General features: G+C 37.3%; 1 protein-coding gene across 1 annotated transcript in view; it reads left to right on the forward strand.

The window, feature by feature from the left end:
- Positions 1–18,680, forward strand: part of MTA3 (metastasis associated 1 family member 3) — a 138,927-nt gene that overhangs the window by 97,198 nt on the left and 23,049 nt on the right. Inside the window, exons 16-18 of the mRNA XM_026046234.1 lie at positions 1,678–1,764; positions 7,118–7,264; positions 17,934–17,965. Coding sequence (XP_025902019.1) covers positions 1,678–1,764; positions 7,118–7,264; positions 17,934–17,965 — 266 coding nt within the window. The remainder of the gene's footprint in view (positions 1–1,677; positions 1,765–7,117; positions 7,265–17,933; positions 17,966–18,680) is intronic.

The following is an 18,680-nucleotide window of genomic DNA, read 5'->3' on the forward strand; positions in this document are numbered from 1 at the left end:
TATCTTATTACAATTTAATTGTAATATCTAGCCCCTATAAAGGTTATTGGAAAGTGCAAACCTATGTATGATATATATACAAAGAAACACGTATATATGCTTAGGTATATGTGATAAATGGGGATTCTAGATATACAAATTAAAAATACTTTTGCAATTGCATAATAAACAAAATGCCAGTGTTGAAGGGATACTGGAAATCCCATGTTAGGTTTATTCCTGTGCTTTTGGAAAAGAGATGACTCGGTCATCCCAAGTGATTTTTAAAAAGGTAGTTTTTTACCTTTTTAAAGTGTTTTTACCTTTTTAAAAGTAGAGATGATAGTTGTATCAATTCAGGTAGTCACTGAGGTAATTTTCAAGTCTATTTTCATGTACTTTGCAGAAAGTTATCTTAGACTTTTGAGAGCTATTATATTTGGTTAAAACCAGCCAACTTTTTCAAAAGTTTTTGCAAAGGTTGTTTTGTGTATTTTATATATAGTGTGTGAGTATAGGCAGGAGAAGTGCAAGTTTTACATTTGTAGAACACCAGGTCAGAAATATATGGTTTTACTTTCCATAAGAATTTATCTTAAAACTAACGTGTGAATTGTTTAATTTTGTTAGATGATCTTAAGATTCAGATAAGCAAAAAAGTAAAAAGCTCCCAACAAAGCAGAGCTTCTTTTCTGTTTTGTTTTTGGCCTCTACCAACTGGTTCCATAGTAGACTTTTTTGATAAACAGTAGAGAAGCTTTGAATCCCATTATTATCCAGGGCAAAGCAAATTTTGTTGTATGCTTTATCTTATAGGAAGCATCTTAAAATACCAGAGCAGTCTGAGTACTCAGTTTTACCTCAGTTATCCACCATCACCAGTATGATCCTATTTTAGTTGCGGGATGAAATTGCTGATTGATATCTCTGGATTTTTACTTGATTGTCCAATATAAATGTATATATTTCACTAAGTACAGAAATACTACTAACAACATCAAGTGTTATATAATAATGATGAACCACTAATATAAGTGAAAAATTCAGTGGCACTCATTGAGGACAGGATTTCACCGTAAGCTTTTTGTATCCAAGACATTCATAAGAAAAACATACCAGAATGGGAACTTACCTAGCTGTAGGTATATTGAGTTTCTTCAAGATTCAAATTGCCATAATCAGCCACTGTCTTATTACTTAAGGATTTTACTTAGGGATTCAGTGCTGTATTTTACTTAAGATTTCTGTAGTCCCAATTTTAGAATTCTTCTTGGCACTGTAGTTCCCCACTTAGTTCCAGGCAACCTTGTAGAAAAAAAATGAAGAATTCCATGTAAATCCTTGTGAACAGAGCTACTTTTATTTTAACACGCATGTTTTCATCCATTTCATTTGCATAGTTGACTATTTCCAAAAAGATCTGGTTGATGCAAAATGTAATCAAAATTGTAATACAATATAAATTAACTTTTAACAAAGAATCGTAATTTTGATTGTTTTTGCATAAATGAGAATACAGCCTGCCTTAAAATCTGTATCATTACTAGCACTGATGAAAAAGAAGAAGTTATACTAAAAGAAAAAAAAACAGTCAAGAAATTTATGGTCAGAATGTAAGTGGGAAACTGGTAGGTGCATCCTTATTATATTTGTAGTGGTACTATATTTAAACTGAGCTTTACTCTTTAAAATTCTCAGATGCAGATCGACATTGTGAAGTTGCTGGAAATCCACTGAAGATCAAAAGCACCAGAAAACCACTGTCATGTATCATTGGGTATTTAGGTGGGTATCTGCCCTTGGAGAAAAATTAATCAAATGAATTTTCACTATTTAATGATCTTTGAAAATCTTACATGCACAGAATGAAAGATTTATGCTTTTATTAACAAGAAATCGTTTAAGATAAATTAATAAAAATTCTGGTAGACTACTGTAACTGGTTGCAAAACTGTGTGATTGATCTTGCAGATTGTAGGCAGAAAGTCTCCTTCTGATCCTGGGTTAAAAATGACAGATTGCAACCTGATGTAACTGAGAACATGCAAAAGAGTCTGCTAGCCTACCAAAAAAAAAAAAAAAAGAAAAAAAGAAACCACTCTAAAGAGCTGATATTCAGTGTACTCGGTTCTACTCTACATCTGTACTCCTTGAATCCACTTGTAATACTCCCATGCACTAAAAGGAACAGACCTCTGCCAAACTGAATGTTGATGTTCTTTGATGCTGTAGTTCAAAAAAGATAAAAAGATGTATTGAAATTCTGTACTGAGCTCATAGCTAAGAGGACAAGAAGCTCCTGTGATAGTGGAAGAAGGGAATTAAAGGAAAATTAGTAGCTGTGATTCATTATTAAAAACTCCAAAATGACCCTCTTTGCTAACAACCACCTCAGACTCTCAAGTACTTATATAAGAGGTGAGATACCTCAGAGGCTTTTCATGAATTTTAAATGAATATAGAAATCAATCTGTTACTCAGAGAAACAGTGAATATTTCTGCAGCATATTAATCCCATTTCACAGAAGTATAGCCAAGGATAGGCTTCAGTCCAGGAATTTTCCGAAAATTGCAGTCACCAGGAGTTCATTTATAGTAGGACAAAGTAAACATATGCAATACCAACCTTGACTTGCTAAAATGGAGGTTGTCCATTAATGTAGTTATAACTGTTCTGCCAGGGCATCTCTTTTAACAAAACTGGAAACTGGATAAGGAAGAGTTAATATTTATTCTTGCTGAGCTTTGATTCCTCCTACCCTGAAGTTCAAGGAAAAAAATCAAAATGGTAGTTTGCTATAGGCTTTCCAGCTGCATGTATTATTTTAGCCACCAGCAGCACGGTTTGATTTGCTTGGTGCAGCTGTGGCTGTGAGATAAGGCAGGAGGTGCAGGTCTGGCTGACCGCGTTGGGGTCAACAGCTTGTGCGTCTTGGAAGAGACCAGGTGTCTTTAGTGCCTCGCTGCTCAGTCTGAGAAAGGTCCTCTTGGTGTCTCCGGGACGATACATCTGCAGGTTTGGTGACAGTAAATGGATGAACAGCATCAAATATTGTTGTGTGCGCTTGGGTGAGGGGTTTGTAAGATTAACAGTGCTAAAATACACCAGGCACCCGCAGAGTCAGCCGAGCATCTGATTGTGTGGGAAGTGAAGGTATCTCAGTATGGTTTGAAGGAAAATAGTATGTGCTGCAGGGTTATGAAGTATACCCAAAGGAGTTGTGGATATGTATATCAATCAGCTGCCTAAAGATTGCTAGGAGATGGCTTTTAGTTTCTCATCCCAACATATTACAGTAAGTGATGCTTACCTTGAAGTCTATTATTAAATATCAAGACATAGGTTGAGCATGAGGTTTTTGTTCTCTTTTTCAAAATGCCCCTTATGCCATTCTCACAAGGAACATAGATAATTTTTTCATACAGGGCACTACCTTTTCCAGCCCTAGCAGTAACGTGGATGGGTCTCAACTCCTTTGGGTGATGGTTTCCCCTCATTGCTGTTCTGCTGCTTATCTGCCCCTCCTGAGGCAGATTGAAGGCAAGTCTTGTACTTCTGAAGAGCAAATCCCCTGGAGTCACTTCAGTCCCCACCCTGCTTACAGAACACCCACCCTGAGGTGAACCTCATGCCCTGTATTGCCTCCTAGTTGTGAGGAAACCAGGCACAGGTTTCCAGATGAGGTACCTAATGCAGCCACATCTCTAGGATGCAGATCATTTATTTAGGTGACTCCGTGGAACCCTTTGGTCCTTCTTCATTGGCTTTGGCTATTTATTTTTTTCTTTTTAACATTATTGACACTAGTGGAAATCTTTGGGATTGTTATTCCTCTTCATTACATGAGGCCACAACCTGAGCTCCTAATATAAATGTGCTGGAAGTTTTGTTTCTGCTTCCTGAATTATTTTATTTTGATTTCAGAAATGAATGTGCAATGTGAAGCTGTCCAACTGGATATTTGCTACATTGCTGTAGGGGGAGTTTGGGGTTATTCAGGTGCTATTGTTAGTTTTCTGAGTTCTATTGGCAGTTTTCTGAGTTAGCAGAAGCTGCAAGTGTCTAGGAAAATTTCAATGAAGAAAAGTACCAGGTAATAGAACAAGGATAGCAAGAATATAAGAATCCCTAATTCTATTATTCCACAGTAGAATCGTACAATGAGATAACCTGATTTGTGGAGGAGCTCTAAAATACCTCATTATCTCTCTCAGATTTGATGAAGTAGCTAGTTAAGAAGGGCTATGGAGCATGGAAATTGTTGAAGCGAGCCTATGGGTAGAAGATGAGTGCATATGGTATGAAGACCCCAAAGTAAGGGGTTCCCAAACGATTCACCAGTGTAGAAGGGATCCTAGCTGCTTAGTTAAGTTCCTCTTCAGCACCTAAAGCAGCGGGTAGGCCTGGCTCCAGCTGCTTTCCTTTCCTTCATGGAAATCTGAGGATTAACCACCTTCTCGAAGAAAAGTTGAAAGAAAGAAATGCTTCTTTCTGTGCTGTTAGCTGTTCCTGAAAACACAAGACTCTCTCCTGAACTCTGCAAACAGAAGGGATGTTCAAGTTACTGTCTGTTAACCTTGTGCTGGGTTTATTGTGGTTACTGCTAGAGCCCTTTGGCAAACAAGATACTATTTATGCGATGTTAGCCCTGAAGATGTTTTGGGTTTTTTTTTTTTTTTTTTTTTTTTTTTTTTGTTGTTGTTTATTTTTTTCCCTTTCAAAGTATTGAAAAAGATTGTGAAAGGAGCATTTTAAGTTACAGCTTCCAGTTGCCTTCAGGAAACAGTACAAACCTTTCTATCTTGTTAAGAGAAATTTTCAAACTATAACTATATTCATACCATTAAGCACCCCTCCATTCGTGTTTTAGTAGAAGAGTAAAATAGACTTGTGTTTCCTACATGAGGAGTGGGAGATGCCATGAAATCCTTTGGGAACTTCATGATCCTGGCCCTATGAGGAAAGGCTGAGAGCTGGACCAGTTCAGCATGAAGAAAGCTGAGAGGAGATTAATCAGTGTATATAAATATCTTAAGGGAGGAAGAGGAGGATGGGGCTGACCTCTTTTCAGTGGTGACCACTGATAGGACTAGAGAAAACAGCCACAAATTGAAGCATCAAAAGTTCCACAGGAACGTAAGGAAAGATTTATTGACCGTGACAGTGACAGAGCCCTGGAACAGATTGCCAAGAGAAGTTGTGGAATCTCCCTCTCTGGAAATACTAAAAACCTGCTTGGACACAATCCTGTGCCACATGCTCCAGGTGACTGTGTGTAGGGGGATTGGACTAGATGACCTCTAAAGGTCCCTTCCAACCTTAATGATTCTATGAAAAAACAGATGAATACTACAGTGAAGAGCTGTAGAAAGCTTTGAATTAAATTAGTTGTGGGTAGATCAGTAACATTTTGTAGGTGTATTATAATACTCTACTCTTTAATCTGACTCTCTTGAAATATCTTGGAGAAGGAGATTTCTATTTTGAGAGTGTGACTGCATGCACTGACCAAGCTATTGATTAGCAATTAAGCAAAGTCTTCCCAAACATGAAAACTGTTGGTGTTACCTCTTCCTGACATACTGTTCCCAGCAGGTAGTCTGGCCAAGTCATTGCTGTGATTCTAATCCTTTCCACTTACTTGAATATTGATGCTGCTGCTCAGCTACCCTGTTTATTTATGCCACTATTATAAAGGTTATCGTGACCGTAACACTATGTTTGGCCACAAACTCCTTTGCAGAGTAGGTAACTACCTACTCTGAAATGCACTTGGCAAATGGGTTTAACTCTCTCTTTTTTTAGCTTTCTGTCACCAACTCTAGAATAATCCTGCTACATAGACCCTGGGGCATTTGAAACTCTGTATTAATGATTCCATGTTAGAGTCTGTCAGCACACCGGGAGGCCAATTCACTCTTCACAGAATCACAGAATATTCAAGGTTGGAAGGGACCTCTAGAGGTCATCTCATCCAATCCCCTGCTCCAGCAGGGACACCCAGAGCACAGGGCACAAGGCAGCATCCAGGCTGGTTTTGAAGACCTCCAGAGGAGATTCTACAACCTCCCTGGGCAGCCTGTGCCAGGGCTCTGTCACCCTCACAGTCAACAAGTTCTTCCTCACATGGAGATGGAACTTCCTGTGTTTCAACTTGTATCCGTTGCCTGTTGTCCTGTCACTGGCCACCACCAAGAAGACTTTGGCCCCATCCTCCCTACATTCTCCCTTCAGGTATTTGTACATGTTGATCAGATCCCCTCTCAACCATCTATTCTCCAGGCTTAACAAGCCCAGCTTGCTTAGTCTTTCTTCATACGATAGGTCCTCCAGTCCCTAAAAGTCCAGTAGCTCTCTGCCAGACCTTCTTTACAAGCTCCACGTCCCTCTTCTACTGAGGAGCCCAGAACTGCCCCCAATGCTCCAGATGCGGCCTCACCAGAGCTGAGTAGAGGGGCAGGATCCCCTCCCTTGACCTGCTGGCAACACTCCTCCTGATGCAGACCAAGATCCCATTGGCCTTCTTGGCCACAAGGAAACCTTGCTGACTCCTGATTTATTTCTTTATTTTGTGTGAGGGGGATGTTCCTGTTTTGGAACTGTTACCCTGCTGTGACACAGTGGTTTCAGCTACACACTCCTGCGCTGGCCTGCTCCCCAGCCATAGCATCTCATGACTTATGTTTAGGGAGATCCCTTAAAGCTTGTGATTATGAGACAGAATATAAAATAACCTTAGGTATTAAGGTAATTTTGCTATAATAAAGTGCTATTATGTGCTTGCTTAATATCTGTAAATCCCAATAGAAAACTTGAAAGGCTGGGAAAATGTTAATGCAGAACTCCTTCGCCTTGGTTTGCTGAGGTATTGCCTCTTCACCCGTGAAATCTGTACACATCCCCACCATAACAGTGAACTCAGGTAATTCAAAATGAAATAAACATTTTAGATTCAGAAAAGTCATAGTCACAGAGGCTCATGTTTGAATTGTTAAACTGTTTTTCAAGATTCTGTGATACCCTTCTGCTGAAGAAACTGATTTTTGTTTCAGTGGAAATGAAGTAGAAATGAATGAAAAATATCAACTTTTTAAAAACCATATATGTGTGTGTCTTTTTTTCCTTTGTTTTAAACAGAGGTTCATCCTGCAGTGAAGCCTAATGTAATCAGGTCAACACCAAGCCTTCAAAGTCCAAGTGCAAAACGACTACTTGCACCATCTAATCACTCTTCACTAAGTATATTGGGAAAAAGAAACTACACTCATCATAATGGCCTTGATGGTATGTACACAATTACAAAATTACAGAATTACAGAACTGCTTTCTGTAGAATGATGTTTTGTTGCCTTTCTGTGAGGAATATATTCTTTCACAAATTACATTAAATAGAGGGGTATAAGCCTCTAAAATAGTGCTAGAAATCTAATATTATAAAACGTATAGCTAGAGCTGGTGCATTTTCTACTGTATTTTTTAAACATATTGAAAAGCGTAGAACCACTTCATTCACAGTTCTACTGTGATTATAGTTCAGAGATGCATGTCATAATCACAGAAAAGTAATATATAATTAGTACATTCATAGCATGGATTCTTACTGCAATGAATGGTGGTGCATATTCATTGAATATGGCTATATAAAGATCATCCCTCCATCTCAGTAAGAAATAACAAAAAAAAAAAAAAAAAAAAAAAAAAGGATTTGGATGAAAGGGAGAGATGCAGTCTGTGTTTTCTTATGACTCATCACATTGAACTTTTGAGGAAATATTTTGCAAGGACATTGTGACCTTGTGAAGACCTTGTGAAATTATGGTATGCTAAATTGCTTCACACACAGTTAAATAGTGAAATACTTGACCTGCTGGTTTACAGTCTATCTCTATTCTAGTATATGAATTCAATACATGGGTAAAGCCAGAATCTGTTCCTATGTTCAAAACTATGATAATAGAGAGAAAGTTGCTGTAGGCATCTTGCATCCCCAGATAGGTGTTACAGATTTGATTAAAAAAATAAGATAGAAGTACTTACAAGAGCCAGGACTGATCAAAGACAGGAGCTCCTTAGAAAGAGGCCATCTCTGTATTTATGGCATTTGCAGAGGAGGAAGTGAAAGAGTGTTGCAGAGATCTGGGGCAGGCTGCCTGCACGCACCAGAGGTGAGTGTTATACCTGGTACCCACTCTTGTGTTAGAGTGGACTGAAGGAAGATCAGATATAAAATGTCTCCAAAATGATGGAAATTTTGGAGTAATGATGAAGTTTCTCAGATTGTCTGTATTTGTATCCTGGAAAGAAATATCGTTTATTTTTTTGGCATCATCTCCAGCAAGAAAGGTTTTTAACTGGGAAGTGCGAACAACTTTACCCTATGTGCAAATAAGAAGAGAATTCAGCAGGATTTCATCAGTATGCACCAGAGAGAAATGCGCTGCATTCTCTGAGGAATCTTTTGGGCAGTTTCAGCCTCTGTGAACAATCAGCTTATATGTTCAGCCTGGTTGTTGAGACTACGCCCTGAATTAGGGTCTGAAGTAGATCCTTCAAGACATGACCCGCACAGAAGACACGACTGTCTGTTTAATGTTTCATGAAATAGATAGAAGTGGAAATGAGGGGGAACTTTCAGTGGACTAACAGAAATAGTCTTCAAAATATAGGAAGGAAAAGCTAGTGAAAAATGCAGTGGTTTTTCCCATAATTGTCATGCTTTTCTGTCATAATTAACATCATTTGTATCTTACAGTGAAAATATTTCCTGTACTTTTAACAGTACCTTTAAATCACTCTGTATTTTGACCAAAAATGGTTACTCGGTATAGGCAGGAGAGGGATCACCTGGAGCTTTGTGCAGGATGCAAGCAAGCATTACGAGTGGACAGATCACATCTGTGGAGACATGGAAGCCGTTCACTGGCCAAGGTGATGGGCACCTGACTTTTATTTGAATAAAAGATAATTCCATTAATGGCCTCAGCCTTGAGCACCGAGCATTTCACAGGCCTGAATTTTCACTGTGAATTTTCAATGTGAATGTGTATTGATGATCTGTGAGTTAATGCATGCGATGATGAATCCAGGCTTTTTCACCCCCTCTAATGCTGGCCATTAAACTAGATGCTCTGTTTGATCTTTGAGGGATGAATGACTTCCATCTGGAAATAAATAGGATCTTATTTTCCTAGAAAGTTGTAGTGATAATTTCAGAGTGAGCTTATTTATAATGATGATGTCTGCATAAGAAAGAGGGTGTAGAAATTATTAATGTTTTTGCTCTATTAGTAAAATATTCCTTCAACAGTTTATAAAACCAGTCAGGAGACACACTGATTAGTTTGCATATGTTAGCTAATTCTATTAAGACAATTTGCACAAAATAACATCTGATCTGAAAAATAATATTTTACTCTGGAAGTCATTGTTTTCGTAAATAGTTATTTCTTCTAATTTGTTTTCTGTGAAAACATAACTGTAAGGAAAGCATATAAGTCAGTTAACTGAAATCTGGAAGATGTACTTTAATAGTATAAAGAGGTCTTTGATTCTTGTCCTACCCCACCCTTTTAATTAAAAGCCCGGGAAGTGTAGTCCACGCAAACTGCAAGATAAATCCTGGAATATTGTCTATCATAAAAAAGTAGTTATGGAAATTCAAAAGAACAGTTTCAAAGAAAGACTGGACATTTCAAAAAACTGCCTAGAAGTACTTCCCTAAGCTAGGCCATGTGAAACCTGATAAGCTGAGGAGCTATGATAGCCTCTCTTTTCTGTGCTGCTAGATTTCCTACCACTTCGTAGTACGTGGGGAGAGATCAATGGTGTGAAAAATCAATCGTAGCGTCATTGAGTGAAGTTGTTTATAGCACTTGACTGTTGTTTCTTCAACGTTCCCGCTTAAGAGCAGCAGCAGGTGAGGGGCAGAGCCATTAGGAACCTGGGACATGTGTTCTCCATGAGTGGTGTTTTCCTCACTGTCAAATAAGTCAGTATTTGATCTTCTAAAGCACTTGTTTTTATTAGACCACTCCATTGGACCAAGGCAAGCAGAAGCTTAAGAAATATCAAACTTCTAACGCTTCTGGCCAAAGCTTATCCTTTTGATGAGAATCTTTGAGTTTTGATGACAAATTGATTTCCCATAGAACCAATTGCATTATTGTCTTCTCCACATGCCAATCTTAGCCAAAATTCTTATTTCAGATCAATGCTAGCTGTAGTCACTTTCATCTCAATATCCATTTTTCAGTATTGGCACAGTACTTGTTGTCTTCCCCTTGATGTTTTCTCTCTTTCTTTTTTTCCATTGCTTAATCCTCCTCCCATGGAAAATAAAATGCAAAAGAAAACATGATTCTCAAAACCAGCTAAATTAGTGGTAATAATAGTCAGCCGCACAAGTTCTCTGTTACTTTTGACTTTAAAATATTTGCTTTTAATAGGTACTAATTAACTTCCTCTTTGATTATTGGTAAATATAAAATACTCATTTGGGCTGTAATCTATTCAACTACTTTTCAAGTCAAAACAGCATCTGAGTGACCAGAGCAGCTTGGGAAATGGTGGTTTCTGTGTAATTGCACTCTCAGCAATGTATTGCTTGTGCAGTGAAAGGTTCCTCTCCCCTTTTTTTTTATGTTACTATAAATATACTAAAAAGCTTCTTTGTTACCAAAATACTATTGGTTGTTCCTGGTTTTATTGCACCGTACCAATTAGGACTACCCAGAAAGCCTACTGTGAAGATGATATATTCTGTCTTTCAACTCATGCTTTGATGAAATGAGCAAACAGAAATGAGCCCAGTGGGCTTACATTAAACCTTATCTCTGGCTTGTTTCATAATCCTAATGTTATTGACATAAAAATGTCTGCATGTTCAGTTAGACTTTTTTTTTCCAGTAGTATTAGAAAATTGTTTTAAAGAAGTCATAGAAATGTGTTTGTTTAAGATATACCATAATGTAGTGCATTCAAGTAAACAGCACTTAGCCTTGTCTAAATATATATTTGGATTGGTATATTTAAAGGCAGTATTATTAAATGGTTGAGAGCTTTATTTTGACTGAATTTGTTATTAGCAAAGTAATAAATAGTGGCCGAGAAACAGCACAATGTAATCTTGTGGTGCTACTTCTCTGTTTCTATGGTAGTGAAAGATTATGACAAACATTAATATTTGGCTTAATGCTTTTAAAGAATATTGTACTTAAAGAAATGCCAACCATCATCTTAATTAAGAAGCTTCTCTTGGCTTGAATCTTGATTTTTCCAGTGCAATGCAAGCATCCCTGTTATGTCTAGGGGATGTGTCTCCAGCAAAAGTCTGGTGCAACTCATAGGGAAGCCTCATGTTTCAAACTACTACTGTCTGCTCTTTGGGAATGATAAGAAGGGAGTTTATTCCTCTCCTTTCAGAAACGGTGGATTTTGTGCCACAGTCTTTTGCTGTTACAGGGTCTGAGAGCATCAGTCAGCAATGGCTGAGAGACGCCGTTGGAGCCGTTCCCTCAGTGAAGCTTAGACCTGAACAAAATACAGCTATATTGCCCCAAACTGCACTGCTCCAGTATTGAATATTGTAACTGTTTTTCTGGGATGCTGATGTTTGCTGAAGAAAGACCGCTAGCCAAGGCCATTTCCCTCCTCAGAGCTTTTTAGCTATGAGCAGGGAAATATGTAGTAGCTGTTTGTATCGTTTCTGGGAAAGGAAGACTTTTTATGGATGGTCTTAGAAAAATGCCTCTCCTCCTATTTTCAAATAGTGGCATCTTTCTGTATGGTCTAATGAGAAATGCTGGGAAGCTCTTTTCCATTTGGAAAAAAACCTTAAAATATTTCATAGAGTTTTCTTGTAATATGTGTACAGATGCTATTAACTGCTCCGAGATACTGAGTTTGCAGGCTGCTGAAAATACTTGAGTCAACACGAGATTATTTAAGCAGTTCTCGGTAGTGAGGACAGTCTCTTTGAAAAGTGGAAGAGCTGTCTTCCGAAAATCACAGCATGGCAGAATGCCTCATTTATCCTGTATTATGACTGGAGTGGATGACGAGAGGATTTAGGGATGCCTGTGGAGTACTTTGTAGAAATTTGGAATCCGATCTTCTACTTTACAGTGTCTGAAATCATTCTGAACAGCTGCTTTTACCCGCAAGCTTCTTAACTGTGAGCAACAGTGACCCAAGAAGCGCAGTTACCTGTCAAACTAGTGGTTTGGTAGGATGACTAATGGTAATTTTCTGTATGATAACTGGAAAGATAAGTGAAGATATTTCTCATGAACATAATCACTGTTTACTGGCAGGCCTCCCCTTACTGTTCCATGCATCAGAGGCAAAATATCCACAGGAGGTCCAGGATATTTATATCGCTAATGATGTCCAGAAATGATTTTGTGTCTGATGATACTGCTTTTATGACTTGGGACAGAAATAGGAGAACCAACTGTTGATAGTAAAGAGAATTCCAAACCAACAGTCCTGATACCTATTTTCTCTTCCCCTTTCTGAGCTTTTCAGACTGAGATGTCCTGATTCTTTCAACAGGAATTTTCAGCAGTTAGGTTTCATTTCCTCAGAGAATCCAATATGCATGTTTGCTGCCATAATTTAAGAATGAGACAGCATTTTTTGATTCGTTTGCCTAGAAATCAGCACATCTCTAACACAGCAAGACAAGAAAGTGAATGAGCAATTGACAAACCAACAAAGATATCCAAAATTTTAAAATTTAGTTCCTCTCTTAGCTGCTGCTTGGTCAGTGTCTCTTTTTCTATCTCTGCTTGTAAGTATTAGCATTTGCTGCTGAGCAGATGGTCAAGAAAGGCTTGCATGTGATTCTCACTATTTCTGTTAGGAATCTGAGACACTTCCTTGTCAAACCCATGAAAATATAAACAATCTATTTGGCAAGCAGTGAGGCTAGAGCCTTTCCTGCCCAAAAATTTCTACAAACAAGAGAATACAAAGCAATAACAACAAAATAAAAACAATAATTCTAATAAGTGCTTTATTGTAATTTATTTCATATAATCCTATCTGAGGTATATTAGAAGGAAGAAGTTTTCACTTTAGGACTGGAATTTCTCAGAAAAGGAAACTGTCTCTTCTTAAAAATATCAAATCACATTATCACAGTATTCTATTTCATTAGAGGTCAAGACATTCTTCTTCCATGGCCAGCATGAGATGCATAGCAAGAAACATACTCCATTAATTGTTAAATAAGACCTTAAGTTTATCTTAGTTCCATTGTACGTTACTAAACTATATACCTAAATAAGTTCCTATAACCCTCGTTTTACATGCCAAAAATTTAATACTTTTCCTAGAAGTGAGAAACAAAACCTGTTTAGATGGTTTCTTCACTGGACATTACTATGGAAAAGTATGTTCTGACTTTGATCTTTGGTTTAGGCAAAATGTTTTGAAATGTTTTGCTTAAGATTTGTTTTCCTGAAATGTGCCTGCTTCTCCCACACTGAAAAGATTATCATGAAAAACTTTTTACCTTGATTTCTGCATTTTCAGTGTCAGATTGGAAGTATGGTCAGTATATTCACTTATTTTTTGAAGATGTACAGACGATGATGCTTGATACATCTTCCAGGCCAAGATTATGTACCTGGAAAATTATGTAATCCTTAATTACTCCAAGGTGTTACTGTTGACCCTGGCTGCCATGTAGATCTAAGATGCCAGAGGAACATGGCAATTCTGCATCTCATGAGCTACATCTCATCTCTGCATTTCTTCCACTTTTTTTTTTTTCTGTTTATATTTTTGCATGATAAACTAATGCTTTTCCCTTCAGTTCATTTACATGGAGTTGATGATTTCTTCAGAGGTGAAGACAATGTTCTTGGGGCAAGAACGGTTCTGTAAAGATGTGTTTCCTTTAGTTTCCTGGTAGAAACAGCTGTTCTTGAGCATTGCCATATTACTGTGCAGTGTGCTTATTAATACAGATAGTGATGGCTTTTTTTCTGCCAAAGACAGAACACAATTTCCATATGATCATAGCTTTCAGGTTTACTATTTCTTCTGAAATAGGAGTCATTTCCAAGGAAGAAAGTTTATATGCTAGCAATTGAATTAGACAGTTTATTATTTTTTTTTTGTTTGTTTACTTTTATTCCCTTTCTTTCAAAAAAGTATCTGTGGTTTGAGGCACATTCCACCAACATTTGATTCAGAAAGACACAAAATTAGAATTGCGCTCCTGCTTCACTCCACCACTCGGAATGTCATACGTTGCCTCTGTTTTGCTGTACTGAGGAAATGAGTGCTTGTGGGAGGAAAACAACACCGTATCTCTGCTTTCACAAGAGTAACTTGCTTCTGGTAGGAAAACTGGTGGAGGACAAGGGAAGAGGTGGTAGAATAGGAAGAGCAGGCTGTGCTCACAGATGGAGGAGATGGAGCATTGTGGTGAAACACCCTTGTTTATGTGGTAAAATCAAAATGTTTCTTTTTTTGTGTGTGTGTACAGGTAATGTGTAGGCATGAAATTAAAGCAATGGTGTCTTTTATAATTGCCAAAATAAATCAGCTCTTAAAACAGTAAGCAGCAAGATGAACACGCTAATCGAATTATTATTCAAAGCATACTGAAGATAACCAGAACCTAATTCCAGGAATCACTGCTTTCCCCTGGTATTATTTTAAAGAATTAAAGTTGCAGAAAGGGAATATTGTCTGTTGGGTAACAGGATTAGTAGTGTATTACCTCATGAATTACATGTTCTGGCTTCGACATCTGGAGGTCGTTCTTAAAGTGCTTCTTTGTGTGATTACTGTCAACTGATTATTTTTTTCCAAGCTATGATTGCAGAGAAGCATCTCTTAACTATTTCACTGTGTAATGTAATATAGGAGACACCTTCGACAACTACTTAAGCACTGCAACTGGGAAGGTCTAGTGTCTGGGAAAATGATAAGTTTGCATGATTTTGTGCTCTTTTAGTTTTCCTCTCTGTAATTTGTTTCTTCACTCTTTCTTGGGGAATCTAAGGGTCATTCTCAAATAAATTGAAACTCATTCTTAATATTATTTATTTTTTATTTATTTTAATAATGCTTTTGAAGTAACAGTTAAGGTCATATATTCCATTGCTACAGACTGATAGGAAAAAAAATCATATTTCTTAAATATTCACAACCAATGTTGAGCAGAAATAATGAAAGTGTCTTCCTTTCTTGACTTGTTTCATTAGTTAGTCCATCCTGGGTGAAAAGGTCTTATTCACCATGATGAACTGGAAATATTACTAGGATGAAGCACCTCTATTGCCTGCATGTCTTTGATTTCATATGTCTAAATGACATTGTCTTCAAGCTCATTTATTCTGGAAGGTGTAGAAAAAGGCAGCTTTCATCAGTAATGTATCTGGCGACACTGTTCATACAAAAGAGAAAGATGAATGAAAGATGAAGTTTTCCTATCAACAGAATGGTTAATAAAATCATGCAAATGAAGAAAACACTCAAAAAGCTGGGAAAAGATTTAAATGTTATTAAGGAGGTGGATTTTGTCCTAGTTTGAAGAACTTGCCAGGAAAGAAAAAGCCCAGCAGTGGGGAGTAATGCGCTAAGTTGCAATAGTTCTGTAGCTGGTACCATGCTGCAGCAGTGGGGTCTTGCTCATTTAGCCGTATATGGTTTTACAGTTTAAAGTTTTATAGTCTCCTACTGCCTGTAAATAAGAAGAAATAATTAATTGTCCAGTGTGGTCTGTAAAGCAACTTTTTAATGAGAGGAGATTTCAGTATAGAACTTACTCAATTCTTATTAAGGCCAAGAAATATCTCCTAGAGGGAGCACATGGTGATGTTAGGTGGTTTCTGACATTGATGCATCCAACATATCAAACTTCTACACATTTTGGCACAGAACTGGAGCCATATTTGTCATAACTTACTCTCATCAGATTACCAGATCCTCATTAGTGATATTGTTTAACCATTTGTGTCTGGAGTAATCTACGTCGCTGACGCAAGTCACATAAATTCACTAGGTCATTCTAAAACTTGGCAGATAAAATCTGAAAATCCAATGCGCTGCCCTGTGGGTTCTGCAGAGCTCCATGATACTTGTAGCAGCTGGTTGTATTTCCATGAACGTGGTCTCCAAGATTTCTCAGAAACATTCAAGCCTTGAATGTTACTTGACTGGAATGTCAAAACTGTAAATAAAGTTATAATAACAAAAGTTAATTTAAAGATATAAACTGGACAGACAGTAGTGTTCTTCCCTATACTGTGCTGTTGTCTCCTTTGATAACGGAGTAGAATTGAAATACATTTGGCATCAGAAAGCAGGTAGTATGGTACTACAGGAAATATGCTATTATATTGCCAGCTTATGTCTTACCTGGGTGAATGATGTACAAGATATGTTTCTATATTTGCTTGTATTTGTGGGGAAAATGAGGGCCTGGGAAGCTCACAACTAAAACATCAGTGGCTGTAGGTAAGTTTTCATTTTACAAGGTCTTTCTCAATGGGAACTTGTTGATACCTGGTTTGATTTCTGATGAGATTTTATTAAGGATGAAGACTTTTGAAAGAATGCATGCAAACTAGATATGGAAGTCATTGCTGAATGGGGCACTGGAGTTTCTAAATAATAGGTTGGGGCATTTAAAATGGCTTGTATTTGATTCTGTTCATGGTTGAACTCTACCTTTAGTCCTGTGGGGATGGCTTATCAAAATGCTGTAGAATAAAAGAGGAAAGTCACAAGTACCAGTCTGGAACCATGATCAGCATCTCGCAGGCAGGGATGTGCAGCTCTTCTATCTCATATCCTTTTAGTCTCTTTAATATAGTCCTTCAATTAAAAACTAATGCAGAGTAATTTTTTATGTAGTTGATGCCAGTTGGGAACTCTGTAAGGATCACTGTCTGGGACTAGGGCAAGAATAAGCTATTAGTAATTGCTGCACATTTACCATAGCTTCAGACGGGAGACTTTGCTGATTCAGCTCTTGCAGAACTGTGTATTTTTCATAGAAATGAATGTAGTGTTCTTATGTGACTCTTCCTTAAGACCTTCACTGATACTATTTTACTAACGTTTTCAAGTAGGTCTGTGAGGTTGGTAGTATCATCTTACATTCTATGGACCAGCAACAAATTTTCTTCTTCTTTTTTTTTTTTTTTAACTGGATAACAGAGTGTTTGTTTAATTAAACTGTACTGCTTCAAAAACAAAGAGCACAGCTGCAATGTGACAAATGCACTGTGTTAAAGCTAGAGGGGAATCATCATCTGTCCTCAAAAAATAAAATCAAATTTCTAATTTAATTTAAACTGCAGGATGAAATCTATGGTAGCTATTGGCCTGGACATGATTTCTCTGCAATTTTATAAAAATATATAAGTTCACTTGACTGACTCCTGATTTCTGTCCTTATAGAGAGGAGAATAGCCCAGATTTCTGAATAAAAGATTACTATGCCAATTAAAAAATTAGAATCCATTTCAGAATTGTCTGAAAAGGTTTTTCTTGTTTCATGCGGCCTTTTCAAATGAGAAACATGATGGAAGTATGCCAATATTGTTTGTACTTTTTTTTCAGAGGAGCTAATCCATTATCCATGTTAAATGATGCCACCTGTTAAAAACAGAATTATAAAAAACCCTTCTTGAAGCATGAAATATGAATTAATTCCATTTCTGTGTTTCGGAAATATTTCTGCAGAAGAGGATAATTAAGCAGAGAAAATGAGTGCATTTAGGAGTGTACTATGTCTGGCTTGTATTTTCAGGATCACTGATGATTCTCATGTTCATTTCATGAGAAATCTGTCCCATCTGTGCAGTTCTGATCCATTCCTTGTTGTAGCTGAGCACTAACATCTTATCCCGAAGACTGAGCATAAGAAAATAGGGCTTGGAAGAAGATAGCCAATACTCTAATGCATTGTCATTCTTTTGTTTTTCAGAATCCTCCAGCCATACAACTCGAACAATAATGGTAAGTATAGAGGAGTTATAGGTACAGATCTATCTATGGATATGAGGTTTTCCTTGGAGAAAAAAAAAAAGTGCATAGTGCAGTATTCAAGACTGCTGGCATGCTTTCTTGCACAATATGGAGAGATAAAATGAGTCTGTCTGCCACCACATTTCATGGAAAACTTTGGGGAAAGAAATGTGAGGCTGAATAATTTCAGAAGTGATACTGTGTTAAGTATGAGCACAATAACATCCAGTTACAGTTTAGTATTTGTTTGAATAGTTTTATTTATTAGGTTCATAAAATCTTTTGCATTTTTATTTATCACACGTTTCAGAGCAATGGCCAGAACATCCACTGAGTAATTTCTTGTGTCACAGTCCTGTAAGGCTGGCTTCTGAATTTACCTGGAGTTAAATAACTTGTATTTCAGAAGCAGGGAAATATTAAAAGATAGATGCATTTTCAAAAATTAGATTAAAATGTTCCAGGCAAAAATATGCCACAGTTTTATAGTCTATCTTGGGTTTTTTATAGGGTGAGAAACTACATCACTTTCTGTTTCAAACTGGCATAATAAGTTGGATAACAGCCCCAAAAAAATATTCACACAAAGGAAACCATCTCTTGCTAGAAATGATTTGTACCTATCTTGTGGGGATTTGGGGGGGAGGAGGATCCACTCTTGGGAAAAAAAGACTGATTTTTTGAAGCAGATTCTGGCATTTCAGAA

The sequence above is a fragment of the Nothoprocta perdicaria genome, unplaced genomic scaffold (genome assembly GCF_003342845.1).
Source record: "Nothoprocta perdicaria isolate Ctin4 unplaced genomic scaffold, notPer1 scaffold_43, whole genome shotgun sequence".
Lineage (NCBI taxonomy): Eukaryota > Metazoa > Chordata > Aves > Tinamiformes > Tinamidae > Nothoprocta > Nothoprocta perdicaria.